The sequence below is a fragment of the Hermetia illucens genome, chromosome 2 (genome assembly GCF_905115235.1).
Source record: "Hermetia illucens chromosome 2, iHerIll2.2.curated.20191125, whole genome shotgun sequence".
In the NCBI taxonomy this organism is placed as follows: Eukaryota; Metazoa; Arthropoda; class Insecta; order Diptera; family Stratiomyidae; genus Hermetia; species Hermetia illucens.
Genome location: NC_051850.1, coordinates 91448027 through 91465859, shown reverse-complemented (window position 1 = coordinate 91465859; position 17833 = coordinate 91448027). Strand labels below are relative to the sequence as shown.

The window sequence follows — 17833 nt, the reverse complement described above, 5'->3', positions numbered from 1 at the left end:
CGTCATTTGCCATTAACCTTCTTCCTACTTAGCCGTTATTTCGTTCGGTAAGGAGCTCGGCACTTTGCAACTTTTTTTCAGTGATAGGCTTAATTATATTCGAGTCAAGAAGTCAAGAGACAGAAATCAACTAGCGTATCAAGACATCGCCTTTTCGGTCGTCCTTGGGGTCGTTTTCCATCGGTTTGGATGTTTAAGCCAAGCTTAGCTAGCTAGTTCTCATCAGCGTAGATTATATGAGCATACTGTCGATTGATTGGTCCTTACCTCGGATGAGTAAATACCGTATTATGTCACTAATTCAACAAAACATCTTCATCTCTGAAATAGCAAGTTAATTTTCTTTGCTAGTAGGACAGCACTCAAAACATAGAAAGTAATATCGCCTAGGTCGGCTATCAAAAACTTTGGCACTGTATAAGACGTTCATTTCATTTTTGGCTAGTTCCTCCAGCTTAGCTTAGTGAGAGATCTGTATAGAGCAGCATGGCCGCTTCCTTGATAGACACTGACCGGGGTTCGGAACGGTTTCGAATTCTTTCCACACTTCCAACTTTACTTTTCATGAGGTAGAACAATTTAATCCACGAGCATTGACACTATCGAACAGTACACTCAAAGTATTCAATACTTGTTGTGAAGGCCACCAAAAGGAATAGAAATTTGTGGGTTATCAACCTACAAATTTCGAAGCTACCTTACTACCGAAACGTCAAAAATACTTTGGATATGGGCTGGTCTTACGACTATCGTTTATGATTGGTTTCTAAAAGATGGACTCCAGCCCAAGGCCTAGGGGACGGCTTTGTCTGGATTGGGTGTTCAGGGATAACGGTTTTTAGTGTCTATCTTACGCCGAATGAGACAATGCCGGGCTTTCGTCGGAGGCTTGATGCTTTGGAGGACGCTATCATAAGCACGAATGGGCGGATCTTGGTCGGGGGTGACTTCAATGCTAGGGCACTTGAATGGGGCATGCCTCACATGGATTCCAGAGGGAAACGAATTCTGGAAATGGCGGCGAGAACAGGACTGGTAGTTCCAAATACCGGATCCACCCCAACGTTCCGGCGCCCGGGCTGCGAAGGAAGTATTCTAGACGTAACCTTGGTGTAACCTGGTGTCGCTGGTGGACGGGTGGCGAGTTCTGGAAGACTTCTCGGCAAGTCATCACCAATACATTGCTTTCGAAGTGGTGGACGCAAACTCTCGGTGTGCGCCACCCCGGCGATCTTTCTATGCGAAAGTGAACACCGGGAAATTTGTCGAAACTCTGGGAACAGGTGGGGCCACGCTGGAAGGTACTCCTGGGGGCGGTGGCGCCGCAGCTGACACTGTCGTAAATTCAGTTATGAAATTGATAACTACGGTCTGCGAGCCTCCACGTCCAGGAAGACATCGCGGCGCGGCAACCCTTCCATGTATTGGTGGACAGTGGAAATCGCAGAGCTCCGGAAGGAGTGTCACAGGCTCCGCCGCTTAACACAACGTTTAGGCGACCGGTAGAAGGCATGTACCATAATGATGGAGTACAAATCAGCTGAAAGGAGACTCCGCAGCGAAATAAACAAGAGCAAAGCTCGCTGCTGGCAAGATCTGGTCGACGAGGTGAATGGAGATACAAACTGGTAATCCGAAAAATCGGGGTTCTGCGGAAACCGTGTTCACTTAAGGCCGAGCAGATGGACCGCATTGTAAGGGCACTCTTCCCTGCGCACCCCGTATGGGATGATGACGTCGGCGCGGAGAGCGCAGAGGACTGTCCACTTTTCTCTATAAAATAGTTGGAACAGGCGGTCCTCTCTATGAAAAACAAGAAGGCGCCAGGACCCGATGGTATTCCAGCAGAGGTATACAAACTGGTATTCCAACACCGGCCAGACCTACTGTTCGGCGCATTCAATGCTTGCATGAAAGAGATCATTTTTCCTGTTCGTTGGACGGTTGCGAGGCTTGCACTGATCCATAAAGGGAAAGACGACACCGAATTTCCGTCTTCATACCGCCCACTATGTATGTTTGACGCTGCTGGAAAGTGCTCGAAAAGCTCATCAGAAGTAGACTCACTGAAGTGATACACGCTGCCGGAGATTTATCTCCCCGGCAATTTGGTTTTAGAGCAGGGAGATCGACAATTGATGCTGTCATGCAGGTCGTAGACTTCGTTCGACGAGCAGAGGCACATAGCCGCCGAACTCGACGGGTGTTGCTCCTCGTAACACTTGACGTCAAAAACGCCTTTAATTCCGTAAGATGGAAAGACATTCTAGGCCCACTAGACAATATTTTCAACGTGCCGAAAAAATAACACATTACTTCCGATTGCCGAAAAGGAAGGCGGTCTCGCTAAGAATCAGTTCGGTTTTCGAAAGGGGACGTTTACAACAGATAGCCGCACTTGACGAGGATAAATACAGTGCAGTGATGTGAAGAATACCTTCAATTCCGCGAGATGGAGAAAAATACTTTCAATTCCGCGAGATGGAGAAAAATACTTGAGTCCCTAGCCAACATAGTCGGGCCGAAGTACCGACTTCTTAATTGATAGGCTTTTGTGCTGCGAATCGAATGATGGAATGAAATTATATCGAATGACATGGGGAGTCAAACAAGGGTCCGTCCTAGATCTACTCTTGTGGATTATTATCTGTAATGGAGTACTGATACTAGACCTTCCAAATAGTGTGGTCTGCATTGGTTTTGCCGACGACACTGATGTGATGATTGATGGTGCCTCCTCAAAGAAGTCAAGCTTGATGGAGATGACGCAAACCAGGACATTAAGTCCTGGTTGGAGAATGATGCTCTGCGCTGGGCTATTACCAAGCGGAGAAAGTGCACGTTCATGAAAATCAAAATTGGAACACAAGTAAAACATTCCAAGCATACGTTTAGATACTTAGGCGTACTGATTGACCACAGGCTGAATTTCAAATCACTTATGAAGTGTGCACGAAGGTTTATAAGGAGGTCCAAGGTTATCGGAAGGGTGGAGGATGGATCCTATTAAATGCATCCCCAATGTGGGCAGATGCAATGAAAATAAACTAAATTAGAGAAAAATTGGAGCTGCGCATCGGATAAGTACACTCCGAACATGTTGCGCTTATAAAAGTACTTTCCGTGATAGTAGGAATAGTCTCGATTGATATTCTGGCGAGAGAAAAACAACGTCTTCACCGGAGAAACTCCTGCCCATCGGCCGCAGCTCGCATGAACTGAAACTATCGATGAATGACAGGAGAGGGAGGACGAGTCAAAAAAGGCCGCTGAAACCACAGAATCATATAGGATATTCGGAAATTGATAGAGCGATCACACGGTGAAGTAGGTTTCGACCTAACACAGCTTTCGAGCGGACACGGAGGTTGCCGAGCATACGTCTGTCGATTTGGGCATAACGAATTGCCATATGGCCCAAAGCGCCCGAATATTGCAGAGGACGCAAAGTCGATTTATTTCAATCCCCGGGATTAGCAGCTTAAAAGCTGCATTGGAAGCTACAACCGTGAGGCCCAAAATACCATGCATTGTATGTTGAATTCGAAAGCAATATGGATTGAAGTCGAAAAGGGATTAGGAGTCATCCATTAGAAACTTAGGCAGGAAGAAGTCGGAAGGATGAACGACAGAGGAGCACAAACGTGAACATCAGTGCCGGATAATTTGTGATCCAGTACCACGACGTAATACTGTAATACTGAAGACTCGTATAGTCAATTTCAATAAGGAGACAAAAAAATCCTATAAGCTAAAGTCAATCTACTAAATCAGTATTCTAAACCATAAAGAAGAATTTAATTTCTTTCGAAGACTTTTGAAAAGATTTCACCATTAGGTATGCGAGTAAATGGTTACTGGTAGTAGGGGTTATTTAATCAGGTAATTGTTCAGAAGGTCATCGTATCTTCTTTGTTTTTCTATTTGTTTGTTGTTGTTTTTCTATTATATAATAAACTAACAAACTATGAAGTTGGAAAGACGACTATAAAAGCTGTTGTATCTGATTAATATAATGTGATGCCCTGCTTTGTATATTTTAAGGAATTTCGTGGCAAGTAGATTTAGATATATATATAGAGTATGAATACAAAACTCACCTATACATTCGCTTAAATCCAATGCTCCCGAGTACAAACAACCATTCTTCTTTTTGGTAACGTTCACTAACCGGTCTACACAAAAGCACTCGTTTGCATATTCTGGACCGATTTCATTTAAAAAGCCACGAGTGACATAACGAAATCCCGGGATTCCTTTGTATTTAGTTTCTCGTTGGTAATACAATTCGACCGACCGACAAATATCAGCACTAAAAATATACATTGAATCACCAGGTCGACGGAATGGGGGATACGCGGACGCGTCAGTGCCGTTTATCATATTGCAGACGGACGGGTAACCGGTGGACGAGTTGAGCCAAACATGAAGAGAATCCAATTCATCATATTTTTCGATTTCCAGTACCTTTTCCGGATCTCTGAGACCTGTGTGCACTTCGTAGACACCATCGGTAGTTCGGTTTTTCTGAAAAATCGATATACAAATTGTTATGGTGGTTACAATGTGGTACTCAGCTCTTGCTGTTTTGAGTCTAGTTCAAGAGCTAGAGTCAAGCAAGAGTTATTAGTTAGCAATTCTAAGTGGTCTCAGTTACTTCTGTACGTACGTGATTGAAAAATGAGAACGCCAAACTTCCGTCGTCTAACGCCCTGATCGTTTTGGTCCCTTTATCCCTGATCTGTTTGCATATGGCACGGGCTAGTCCTGTTGGATTGATACAGAATCGCACACCTTCGAAAAGATATTCACGCACAGTGGTTGAGACGAACATTGAGGTCGGACTATTGAATACGCCATTCAAATTAGCATTAATTTGAGCCATCAACAGATTCAAGCCAGGATCATTTTCGGCAATCTGCAGGACAGACTAAAGATTACAGTGGATTCTTGGTTAGTATGTTAGTCCAGATCCCAGTAAAAAAGCAGAAATCAATTAGCGATCATTGGCGGCGTGTTGAAAAGCATGCGATTAGCAACTCATAAATAATAACGAACGAAATGAGTTACTAGCGATCACGTAAATAATAGGATGATGAGATGTTGATGTTAGAAGAATGGAAATGAAAAAATGCGTTGATGCAAAAAACAGCTCCAGGCTTAAAAACAGCAAGTCTTTGACCGATTAAAAACTAAACATTTGCATGCATTTTTAGGCCGTTTGTGGCCTTCGTTTAATTGTTAAAAGGTTGTTAAGATTGCTGGTCAGGATTTTTTTCTATTACGAGTAGGCTACTCTTTGATAGAGTTTAGAAGTGCAACGTTGGAGATTTATGAGTGTATTTACATAGCAGTATCAAGTGTGCAGCGCGTTTTGGTTATCAAGGCCTTGTAATCTTGGGCTTTGTTTTAATTCACCTTTAATGAAAGTATTCAGGTTAACTCTTTTTTTTGACAAACAACATGTTAAATTTAGCTATCCGATATAAATATTCAATATCATCCTGACGTTGATTAAAAGTGTGTGTGGACGAGACACAACTCCAAAAAGTTTAGTTTTTCTGTATTATAGGGAAATTTAATAAAAATTATTGATTTGGCAATATTTTCCTTCCAAAAACAGAGCAATGTTTAAATTAGAAAATTAGGATCCTGGTCGTAGCCAGTCCTAAGTTTTCTTGAGGGAAGAGGACGGAAGAGTTAGCATTAGTCTGAACTTCCCTGTTACGTTAAAACATCTCAGGATGAAAATAGGATAGACATCGTACGGGGTATGCATGCTGCGCTTACGACGAATATTTTGAAATATCCACCTTGCAGTCTGAGAAGTAGACCTTCTAGGAGACAGAAGAATGAATCCTGGAAGCCTGAACTAAGTATTAGTATTTCCTGGCCACTCCGTAGTGGAGTATAAGGTATCCACACAGTCAGACTGTGCTTCACTTTCAAAATCATGACACTCAACGTTGTGCAAGTAATAATCTCAGAGGAGGTATAATATCGAAAAAATACTTCGAGATTTTACCCCCGTGCGGACGGGACCTGTAATTGCCATGGCTTACATAAAATTATCAATAACATCCACTTCAATACGGCCAAAAACATATTTGACCCCCATCGCAACAAAAGCTGGAAAGACTGGTACGACAACGATTTGTAAGCTGGTAACAAAACGGAAGAATACTGCATACCGGGAAATGCAACTATCTCAATACACCTAGACTTACCATGCACCCCGTCAAATGGAGAAACGACTTAACAGACAGAAAAAGCAAGTTAGCAAAAATCGAAAAAGTTGAGCGCTCTAGTAGTGTAAGGAGCAACCGCACTACTGATTCGCATGAAGCCATATAAATTTCGATGCGCATTTTGTCGAGATAAAGTGAGAAATCTTATTTCCGGCTGTCTGTCTGTTTCATGCCTTTCTTATGTAGGGAGTCCTCCATTCTAGCAGTTAAAGAAGTGTTACATTGCCGAGTACTATGTATGAGATATTCTCCGTTATTACCCTCGTGACCAGAGATTTTTCCCCTTTCTACAGGAGCTGTTGTAAATGCCGAAAAAAGTAAATGAGCGATATTTTGACCGTTTTGTTTAAGTACAATCCGACCAGCACACTAGGTACGGAATTGGTTGAGCTCGGTGAAAAATCTTGGGGGATCCTTATCAGGGATGATTTGTGCTCGCCTTGCATTACGGCACTGAGAGAAATGATGATACATGAGCTACTCGCCTCCTCCCATGACCCACACGCACTAGCCCAATGATCAACTTCAGATACTGTTGAAATAGGATATAACCATTTCCTTGCTGTCTCAAATGAAGAGATTCTCCTCAACTTTGATTGGTAACGAAGATTGCGCACAGAGCAAATCCAGGGGCCCCGTTCCTGACGCGGAAACCAAATTGCAAGTATCAAATTTAAGAGCTACAGAATTCGAAGCATCGTTTGAATTGCATTGTGGGCACAGCCCTGACAAGGAATACAGATAAAACAAGTCGGAAAACCGGAAGCTAGACCTTTTTGTGTATTTCTTTTATAAAGAGATTTGAGCGTGCATTTGTCCCATTAATACGTAGCACGTAATATATGCATATATTATGTGAAAATATCCACTTTCAAGTGATATTGACATTCAAAATCTTGAATTTGCACAGAAGCGACAGTTTTGACCGATTATAACTTTGTTAGTAATAGCGCGATTTTCACCAAATTTGGTGGAATTATGCTCTATGCTGTAGCCTATATTGCTGCAAAATTTCTGATTCTAGGATGAATTTAAGGGGGGCTTTCCTGCCCATAATTAAAAATGATAGTAATGTGTTATTATTAACTTTATTTGAACAGGCTCTAGTGGCCCTAGGCTCTTTCACAAGGATTTTCGCCGGATCGGATTCTCCGAGAACACCCCTACCCCCGATCCACCCTCCATGACTGACCCCTCGGTGAAGATTGTTAAGTTTGTAATCTATAAAGACTCATGGCCATTTGTCGACCATTCTTCTCTTTCGGTGATTACGACAGTGTATGTCTTTTGAAAGACGAATCTGGAAACCATATGATCGGTCGGTATCAGGGCTACCGGATATTTTTGACGGAATTTCCACATCCCAATCGTATCAAGCCTATATGCGCCGTTGAATGCTTTCCGTTCCACCTCCAAGTGAATGGAAGGTCAATTTAGGATAGCTTCAAGTGCCTCAGTCGGGGTAGTACTCATTGATCCAGTAATACTTAGGCAACCAGGTCTCTGAATCTGCGTTAGCAGCTTCCTGCTGTTAGCAAAGTTCAGTCTTGGCCACCAGAAGATGCATGCATACATCAAAATGGGTTTTATTATGGATGTATACATCCAGTATATCCGTTTTCGTGAAAGTCCCCAGGTATTACCTATCGGGTTCCTACAGCACCAGAGCAATCTGCAGGATTTCTGATATTGTTCCTGGATATGGTGCTTCCACGTTAACTTGGAGGCGAAATGTACTCCTAAGTACTTGACTGTTTGTGCCAGCTGGATTTCCGCCGTATACCAGCCGCACCTGATGTTCCTACTGAACATAACTAGTCCAGTCTTCCTAGCGTTTACCGTGAGCCCATTGCGGAGGCACCAACTGTGGATTTCTTGCAGCGTTGCATGCAAGCGGTCACATACTGTGTCACATACTTGCCGGTAATTATTACGGCTACGTCGCCCGCAAATGCTTGCGCGAAGACTTTTTTGTCCAAGAGCCATAATAGTAGAGAGAGAACCCCTCTTTGTGGGCAGCCCCTGAGGCATCCTGCTTCAAAAGACTTCTGGCCAACCGATATGTGGATTTTTCTCCACTCTAGCATGTGAAGGATCCAACTGATTAGCAGCGGTTCGATTCCATGCTGACTTGCCGCATCACAAATTGCCGCGAATGAGGCATAATTAAAGGCACCTTCGATGTCCATGAATGCGCTTAAGGCGTATTCTTTGTCGAACATCACCTTTTAAATTTTTGCCGTAAGTTCATGGAGTGCTGTCTCCGTGGATTCGTCTTTCTGGTAGGCGTGTTGCCTATGGTGAAATGGCCACTTAAGAATGTGTGTATCCCTTATGAATCGATCTACTAGTCTTTCTAGTCCTTTTAGCAGAAAGGACGTTAGACTGATCGGCCGGAAACTTTTTGCGTCTGTGTAGGTGGGTTTCCCTGGTGTGGGGATGAATAACACCTTCACAGTATGCCATTTAATTGGAATATAAGCGTGTGCTAGGCATGCGCGATATATATTCTGAATATGTAGACCCAGGGCATTCGTTCCCTCGATTACTAGCACAGGAATGATGCCATCCAGACCTGCAGACTTGTATCTATGGAACGAGTTAAGTGCCCATTTCACTCGCTCCAGTGATACTACTCTGCATGCCAGACTCCAGTCTCTCGGTTGAGGGCCGTATGCACCTGTTGGCCCCGAGATTAGATTTAGGATGCTGCCTGGGAAGTACACTTCAAGCTAATGGTTTGCCGTTTCTTCATCGCTTTCTATGTACCTCCCGTTCTGTAAACGTAAATAACCCAGTTTCTGGCGGCTACGTTCTTTGACCAGAATCCGCTTCAGCTTTGAAGTTGGCTCAAGAGAGTTAGTCTCTTCGCTTCGATCGTTTAGCCGATCTTATGCTCTTCTTTAGACCCTTCTGTGTCTCTTTATAGCGATTCCAGCTAGCGACTGATTCACACTTCAGAGCACGATTGAGGAGCATCCTTGTCGTTCTCCTCTGTTTTGCCAAATCCGAGTTCCACCATGGTATTTTACCCTTCTTTGGCATTTTGAGTGGACAGTTTTCTTCGAAAGCTTCTCTCATGCTACTTGTGATCATCTGGGTTGTCTTCTCAATCCCAGCAATGGATTTGATGCGCTTCCCAGGGATCGTGACCGGGACGCTCAATTCTATTTTATACATCATCAAATCTGTCTTCCGCGGATTCCGAAATGGAGTGCGTGGAGGTGGATCCATGGCCAGTACGAAATCAATGCGTCTGTGATCTGAGAGTGTGATATCGTTTGCTACTCTCCATTTTCCAGAGTCGTGATGACAGGAGATGCCACAAAGGATGTTACTCACTATATGCGTGAGCGTTCACAGTTCCCACCTTTCTGCATCCTACCTTTCTATATCGCTATCAATCGCTAAAACCGTCTCCGAGAAAAATGCTTGTAACAGAAAGAGATACCGTAAACATATTTTAAGGTTTTGTGTTTACACAAAAGACCGCATAAGCCCTTTAAAAGGGGTTCTTTCTAAAATAAGTTATGCTGCTGTAAAGATATCAACCAGAATGTTACGAAAAGTAATACGTAATTTCAATTTAGTTTATTTTCCGAAATTCTGTCTTTTTTCATTTTTTGGTTCACATTTCCAGAACGGTTACTCTCACTAATTGGGTAAGGGTGAAACAGAGGTTCATTTTTTATTAGAAAATTAAGACATTATGTATGTCAAAATTCGAATAAAATTGGATTAAACAGTAAAATAGGACGAAAAGACAATGTAACATGTAACAAATAATATAAACTTAAAACAGTTGAATGATGAAGCACTGTCTTCAAGATGGAGGTCAGGTGAGTCAGGAAACAGCGAAAATTGTTTTTCGATATCAGGCCAGAAAAGGAGTCAGATCAGAAAAGCAGTCAGGGAGTTAAAAAAAAAATTTTGCACTTAGATTGTCAATTAGTCATTTATAGTCGAACTCAAAACAGAAAGAAGCAAAAAAATGTGTGAATTTGCAAGTGCTCCGCTGCCCCTATTGTTCTCAGTTCAAGGATAGGCATAGTTGGAATTATATTTTTTTTTCTCTGTTATTTGACTCAAGTAAAGCACAACAGGCCACAAGAGTCGGCACTACCTCTTTTTTGTGAAAGTGATAAGCTCATAGTAGCGAAGCAAGCACAGAGACGAACACAAACTTCTACGATGACTGGGGTTGAAACCCAGGGCAACGATATTGAGACGCTAGCACTCTACTCCTACAATCATCGCGCTGATGTTCCTTATATACCTTAATTCCGCATGGTAATGTAAATTTTATTTGATACACCACTTGTTAGAAGCATAGAAGCGAATGTAACTCATTATTTCTCCAAAGCTATACTCTCCCAATTACATAATCACTTCGAAGTTTCACAAGAACTCAGCTTTCATATAGGAGAAGTCAACTATGAAGTCCCGAAATCTTAATTTCTGATCTGTACAATCTAGTTGAGCAAGTTCGCTACCCGAAGCATTTACCAAAAATACGGTTATTAAAAAATATCTATCCTTATGTTTTTAACGTAAAAATTACCTAGAGTCACTTCGTAGAAATGGTGGAGTTTAAATTACTAAAAAAAAAACAATGACACTTTATTCCAGTTAGTGGAACAAAGAATTCGTGATCAAAGTAGGGCTTATTCGTTACAAGAATTGTTAACTCTACTAGGGATCCAAACATCAATACATTAGCAGAATGCATGCAGATTCAACCTTTGCACCTTTCGCCCCAAGATACATAGTATAAGCGCAAGCGGTATGCATGCTTTATCCGCAAAACAATACTTTGAACGCAATTTATTATCACAAAATTACTTTACGTTTCCCACGTATCCTATCCAGAAGTCGCTTAAGTATTCGGACAATAGGTGTGCGATCAAGTGTTCTATTGAATTTCGTTAAAAAGTTTCTAAAGATATCTGTTAACTCTCGTTCAAAGACTTGTAAAAATGCCTGCAAAAAGTGCAATAAAAACGATTACAACTTACACTAATTTTCTGAGGACATCGTGATATTTAATATCTAGAGCATGTATTCTATTGTATCTATGATAGCTGGTTCATAACTAACTTGCAATTGGGTAAAAAGTGAACTTTTGATACGACAAAAAATTCTAATAATTCAAATTCAAAATTAAGGAAATTGCATAAGTTCTTACATTCATTTGCATATTTAGGGCAACAATACGGTCGCTTTCAACAAGGGGTTGTGATGCTTTCCCGTCGAACTCGTAAAACTGTTGCTGTGTGTATGTTACCGACGTTCCATCGTCAGAAAATTCTTTAACAGTTTTTTTTTCTAAATTGCCTGTTTTGTGTGAACATAATTTGTAAAGTATTATATAAACGTGACAATCTAAGATCTTTTACTCACTTATATACATAGGGTCCAACCTCTTTTACTATTGGCAGTTCACCTTCTTGTACTTTCTGTGGGTTTGTAATATTAAATATGTAGACCTTAAATAATAGCGGTTGCGGGAGAGCTAGGAATCTTTCATATTGTGGTGTCCCTTGTTTGATGATAACGCTCTGAAAAAACATGAAAAGTAACGATTAGCAACATAAATTTTATGTACTTGACTGAATTGATTATGGAAAATATCTTCGGCCGAAAGAATACTAATTCAAGACAAACCTACGTCCGGCGATGGATTGGTGGAATGAAAAAAACATTGGCGAATGGAAGCGAATGAATATCGAACAAGAAAATTCTTAGTTTACGAGTTTCATCATATCAGATTCATTCAAAGCAATCCTCTCATTATGCGACGTTTTGAATAAAAATAATTAATAATACAAAATTTTTTGTCGACTTACTGTGATTTTAATAACAATGGAGGGACGCATGCACCATATTTAAGTCTTTGTTTTTATATTGTTTTAGGTAGGTGGAATTGTGAGTGTAATAAAGTTGGATGTGATAACATACTACTGCACTGTGTGTAAATACTACTTATTTCACAAGCAACAAGAGTAATTAAAATTGCTTGTATTTTGATGATGATATCAGCGCAACCCCAATCACCGTGAACACTAGTACCAGGAGGCAACCGCAAATAACTGGGCCGAAACAAGGAATTCTCCTGGCGTATATGCTTTGAAAGGGACATTTTGGTTCCTATGATACCAGATAGCCCCCTGCAGGGCTTGGTGGAAACCTCCACTTCAGATGAGTTCCTTGCAGACTAACGGTTTGACCTCAACCACCTCGATTCTCAAGTGGAGCTGGTATCTTTACACAAACGGGCTAAGTTATCCGCCTACTGTAATCTATGGAGCCCGATTTTGTCCACAACCAAACGGTGATAGTGATGCTCATAAATTTTGTCTTTATATAGGCTAAGGGGCTAAAAATTCTTCAGAGGTTTGAGTATTTCGAGTAAAGAATTTTACACTAAATTTAAGGTAACCGTTACAGAATCAATGCTACGTGGTGCGTGTATTTCCAACTGAAGTTATTTACAATGATATCATGACTTCCATCGAGAATCAATTTAGCGTATAATAGAGCGAATTTTGATATGTTAGCTTTGAGGATATATTCTGTCTATCCGGTTATCCATGCCGATTTTCAGCTTAAATTTATAAATAATAATTTCTAATTTTGTAGTTTATTATAATCATTCTTGTATATCTAAGAATTTGGGCTTAATTGCCCTGAAAGAATGGGACTATGTTCCTTATATATTTGCTTTTCCTATTATCACAAAAGAGGTGCTCGCGTTGATTTCCATTCCTTAGTTTTCTGACCACCTCGATAGATATCTAATGATTAGCCATGTCGAATCAGAGGAAAAAATTGGCAAAAAAATTTGTAGATTTTGGAAGAAGCCACAAAATGCGCAAATCGGTTTATATACTCGTTCTGCGTTCAGTTTCCGGCCACAGTTATTGTAAATTTGTATCTATGATGGATATGAGCGCCTTAAATAAGGAATATTAAAAAATAAATACCCCCAAAAAAAAAATGAAAGGTAGTACGCTTTTAGCTGAGAAGATACATTTAAATAAACGTAAAGAGAGTATTAAGAAAAAAATATATATAAGAAGACAAGGAGGAATTTCGTTCTACGATAATGAAACTATAAATATAAATACAAATACTTAAATGTTATAAATTTAAATAGACGATATCTAATCTAATCTAAGTTTTTTTTTATTGTCTGGAGCTAAAGCTGAAAGTTCTATTTGCTGTTTTATTTTTAGAAAGGAATCAACGGCCCAACAACCGGTATTCAGTCTAGGTCTGCCTTAATGAGGAACTCCAGACATCTCGGTTTTATGTCGAGGTCCACCAATTCGATATCCTTAAAAGCTGTCTGGCGTCCTGACCTACACCATCGCTCCATCTCAGGCAGGCTTCGTCTTCTTTTTCTACCATAGACATTGCTCTTATAGACTTTGCGCGCTAGATCATCCTCATCCATAGGGATTAAGTGACCGCCCACTGCAACTTGTTAAGCCGGTTTTTATGCAGAAACTGACAGTCATGGCATCGCTAATAGATTTCGTCGTTATGTAAGCTACGGAATTGTTCATCCTTCGGAGGATTCTTCTCTCGAACACGGCCAAGAGTTCGCAATTTTTTTTGCTAAGAACCCAGTTTTCCGAGGAATACATAAGGACTGGCAAGATCATAGTCTTGTACAGTAAGAGCTTTGACCCTATGGTGAGATGTTTCGAGCGAAACAGTTTTTTTAAATATGAAATAGGCTCTGTTGGCTGCCAACAACCGTGCGCGGATTTAATCGTCAAAGCTGTTATAGGTTGTGTTTTTCGACCCTAGATAGGAAAAATTTTCGACGATCCCAAAGTCCCAATAGGAGCCCTATTTGATTGTTTTCGTTGGACCAGTGCGATTCGATGCTGTTCGTTCTTTGAATTTTGACGTGGTTAGCGTAGGTCAGTAGTTGGGTAGACATGAAGAGAAAGGTGCCGCAGAGAGAAAATCTGATCTGTTGCTGATTTGGTATTGGCCCTAGGATTGGAATTCTCGGTGGTATCACTCTGCCTTGAGACTTCACGTCTCTATTAGAGTAATTTACCTCGGGTGGGTTTTGTTTTGTTGTTAAAACCCAACTCTCCGAGGAATACATGAACAGTTTTTGTAAGATGAAATAGGCTCCGCTGGCTACCAACAGCTGTGCGCGGATTTCATCATCGTAGCTGTTACAGATTGAAATTTTCAATCCTAGATCTTAGAAACTATTAACTGTTTAAAAGTTATAATCTCCTCTCTTTATTGTTTTCAGTTGACCAGTAACATTTGAAGCTGATTGGTTTTTGGTGCTGATGTCGCTATCATCTATTTCGTCCCGCCTTCATTAATGTGCTCGTTCTGGATAAAAGCAGTTTGTACATCTCTGCTTGTTCTTCTTATGGTATCGATATCGTCGACATAAGCCAGTAATTGGGTGGACTTGGTCAAAAGCGATCCATAATTAGGCATCCCCTCTTAGATCGTTGATGCTGGTGAAAGTTCTCGAGAGTGATTCTGGTGCTTTTATGTGGCCTTGCACATTGGTCAGGGTCAACCTAATAGTCTCATCAATTTGATCGGGATACCGAATTCTCCCATGGCCATGTACAGTTTTAGTTTAAATACCAGAGTTCTTACTCTACAAGACAATGATTTTGCCAGTCCTCATGTATTCCTCATATATTTAGGTTCTTAGCAAGAAGATCAGCACATTCAAAAGAAGAATCTTTCAACGAATTCTTGACCCCCCACAGGAAAATTTTCAGTCCCGTTGATGGTTGGTTGATAACAGCGAAAATTGGCGCAAACCTGGGATGACTGGCGTTCCTTAACAAAGTTTCATAGACTGCATGAATGCATGTACTCGTGATAATAAGTTTAATTGGTTTTCGATTCTAATCAAGCTGCCTGGTATAAAACCGGCTCTGGTGAAACAACCGTGTAGATGCTCTAGGATGTTTAGCGGAGTCAGAATGGTTTTTGACACAACCCTTGTGGCCGAAATAGTAGCGGAACTACAACGACCTCTTTAAGTGTTTATAGGTCACTGCATTAGCCTAATTAATAAGAGTGTTTTGGGATTTTCTTTGAGCGGGACAATGAAGTAAATTAAAATTCTGATAAAAGGATTCACAAACAACCCAAAAGCAAATAGCAGCTACATAACCGTTTCATTTGGAAAGGTTCCTTCGCCTAACCAATATCACCTTCAATTTTTAATTTTTGGTGAACAAAGATTTCGATTGGACACATATATAACTAGTGAAATACATAGGATTTGACATTGCAAAGCTTCAACAGAAAATAAAGGCGAGGCCTGCTTCAATTGTTGTACAAAGAACGAGTGCTCTTTTCGGAATCTTAATGATGCCACAGCTCCAAGCACTTAGAACTCTCGCCAATGGAGAGGAAAAAAATGATAGCTTCGATGTATCTACGTCAGCAGCTTCTTGCTATTAGTAAAGTTTAGTCTCGGCCACCAGACGACGCATGCATACATCAAAATGGGTTTTGTTATGGATGTATACATCCAATAAATCGTTGTTTGTGAAAGTCACCAGGCCTTACCTATCGTAGTCCTGCAGCGTCCTCCTAAATATTTTTACTGTTTGTATCAGCTGCATTTCCGCCCCTGCTAAGTGGATAGCGTGGAGCTGCTCCACCTGAAGTTCTTAGTGAACCTAACTAGTCCAGTCTTCTTAGCGTTCACCATGAATCCATTATGGAGATACCAACAGTACATGGAGTATTGCACTCAGGCAATAGCATATCAGCAAGGTGTTTGAGGTTTTGGTATTGAAAGCCTTGAACGGGCATATCAAGAAGAAGGAATTATTGCCGAACGTGCAATTTGGATTTCGATCTGGACATTCGACAATACATGCAATAACGAAGGTAACGTCTGATATTTGCTGGCGGATCAACAATGGTGAGTGCGTAGGCGCTTGCCTTATAGACATGGAGAAAGCCTTTGATACCGTCTGGTTGGATGGACTGATTTTCAGGCTCCTGAAGAATGAGTTTCCCAGTCACCTCGTAGCGATGATGTGTAGTATGCTGTATGGCAAGTGCTTTGTTATTACGGACGGAAATCTCACTACTAACAGAGAATTTCATGTTCTGAATGGATTACAGCAAGGGACAGTGACTGCGCCTACACTTTTTGCGGTATTTGCCGGCGAATTGCTCAATTCTTTCGATTTTAATAAATCTCCTAAAAGGTCGTTGGTTGCCTTTGCTGACGATCTGATAGCCTACACGGCGCACAAGAAGGTAACTGAGGTGCAAGTTGAACTTCAGAAGATGTTCAATGATATTAAGTTCTTCACGAACAGTTGGCGGATGAAAATCAATGCGCAAAAGTGTGAAACGATTCTGTTTCGAAATTCCTTGGCGTATGCCAGTAGGAACTTGAAAAGGAATTGGAGAGATTTCCACATTGTCGCGAACGAGGATAGTTCAGAGCGCATTCCTCATAAGAAGTGCGTTAGATACCTGGGTGTGCGTCTTGACGAGCGTCTCCAATTTAACGAGCACGTTAAAGTCGCGCTAGAAAGCGCTCGCAAGGCATTCATGTCTCTTCGAAGACTCTTTTATGCTCCACATCTTAGCCGGAAGGTTAAGATTATTTGCTATCTTACTTTAGTTAGACCGGTGCTTACCTACGGGTGTGCTATCTGGTTTAATTTGAGTGATAGCCAAATGGAGAAAATAAGGATCTTTGAAAGGAAATGTCTGCGTGCTTGCACGGGGCTTAATAGGACTGCTTCGTCAAACTATGAGCACTATGTAACTAATGAAGTGATGTATGCAGCTGCTGCTGTGCCAAGAATCGATACAGTTATCGTCAGATTGATTCGGAATCATATAGTGCGATCTGCTTCGCATGGTGAAAACCCTTGGGTTTCGCAGCCGTTCTACCCAAATGACGGGTATTTCGAGAAAACTCTCACGACAGGCTTCATTCCTCCCGAAGCGTTCGTGTATCTTGACAGGAATGATCTAATTCTTGATTCTGCCGGTGATCCGGTTATGTATCATATACATAGGCGGGCCACGGACAAAAGGATAGAATACCCCCCGAATTTGACAGTGGGGGCTCCGGGATTCGACTGGAGATACTCCAGAGCGAGAGCAATTGACATTAAGCGGGATGAAAAAGAGAAATCTTGGTACTGGTGGCTGCGGGATGCCGGTTAGCGGTGGCCGTGCTCAGTCCTGCTATTTGTTTCTTGGTGGGGCTTTGTAAATATGTATACATTGAACGGGTGCTGATTTTGTCTCCAGTTGTAACTTATAAATACATACGTTATTATTCTTTGTTTTTTTTTGTATGGATGTTATTTTAAAAAAAAAGAAAAAATGTGTAATATAAAATCTATAATTATGATAGTTTTAAGAACAATAATTTAAGTTAAAAGTGTCTTTTGAAGCGATTAAATATTTATTATTACTTTTTATATTTCTTTATTTGCCACTAAGGCCAAGTGAATTCTGTCGGGTTTTTGACCATTTCCCGACAACTTATTGTAAAATTAGATTTTCATTTCTTACTGTTTCTCTTCTCTGTCTGTAAA

The 17833-nt window shown here is 41.0% G+C and overlaps 1 protein-coding gene across 1 annotated transcript in view; it reads right to left on the bottom strand.

The window, feature by feature from the left end:
• The window catches only part of LOC119648162 (sensory neuron membrane protein 2), a 208885-nt gene that overhangs the window by 103235 nt on the left and 87817 nt on the right, over positions 1 to 17833 (bottom strand). Inside the window, 6 exon segments of the mRNA XM_038049738.1 lie at positions 4101 to 4527; positions 4670 to 4930; positions 11091 to 11228; positions 11434 to 11562; positions 11564 to 11582; positions 11649 to 11806. Of these exon segments, the coding sequence (XP_037905666.1) occupies positions 4101 to 4527; positions 4670 to 4930; positions 11091 to 11228; positions 11434 to 11562; positions 11564 to 11582; positions 11649 to 11806 (1132 nt within the window).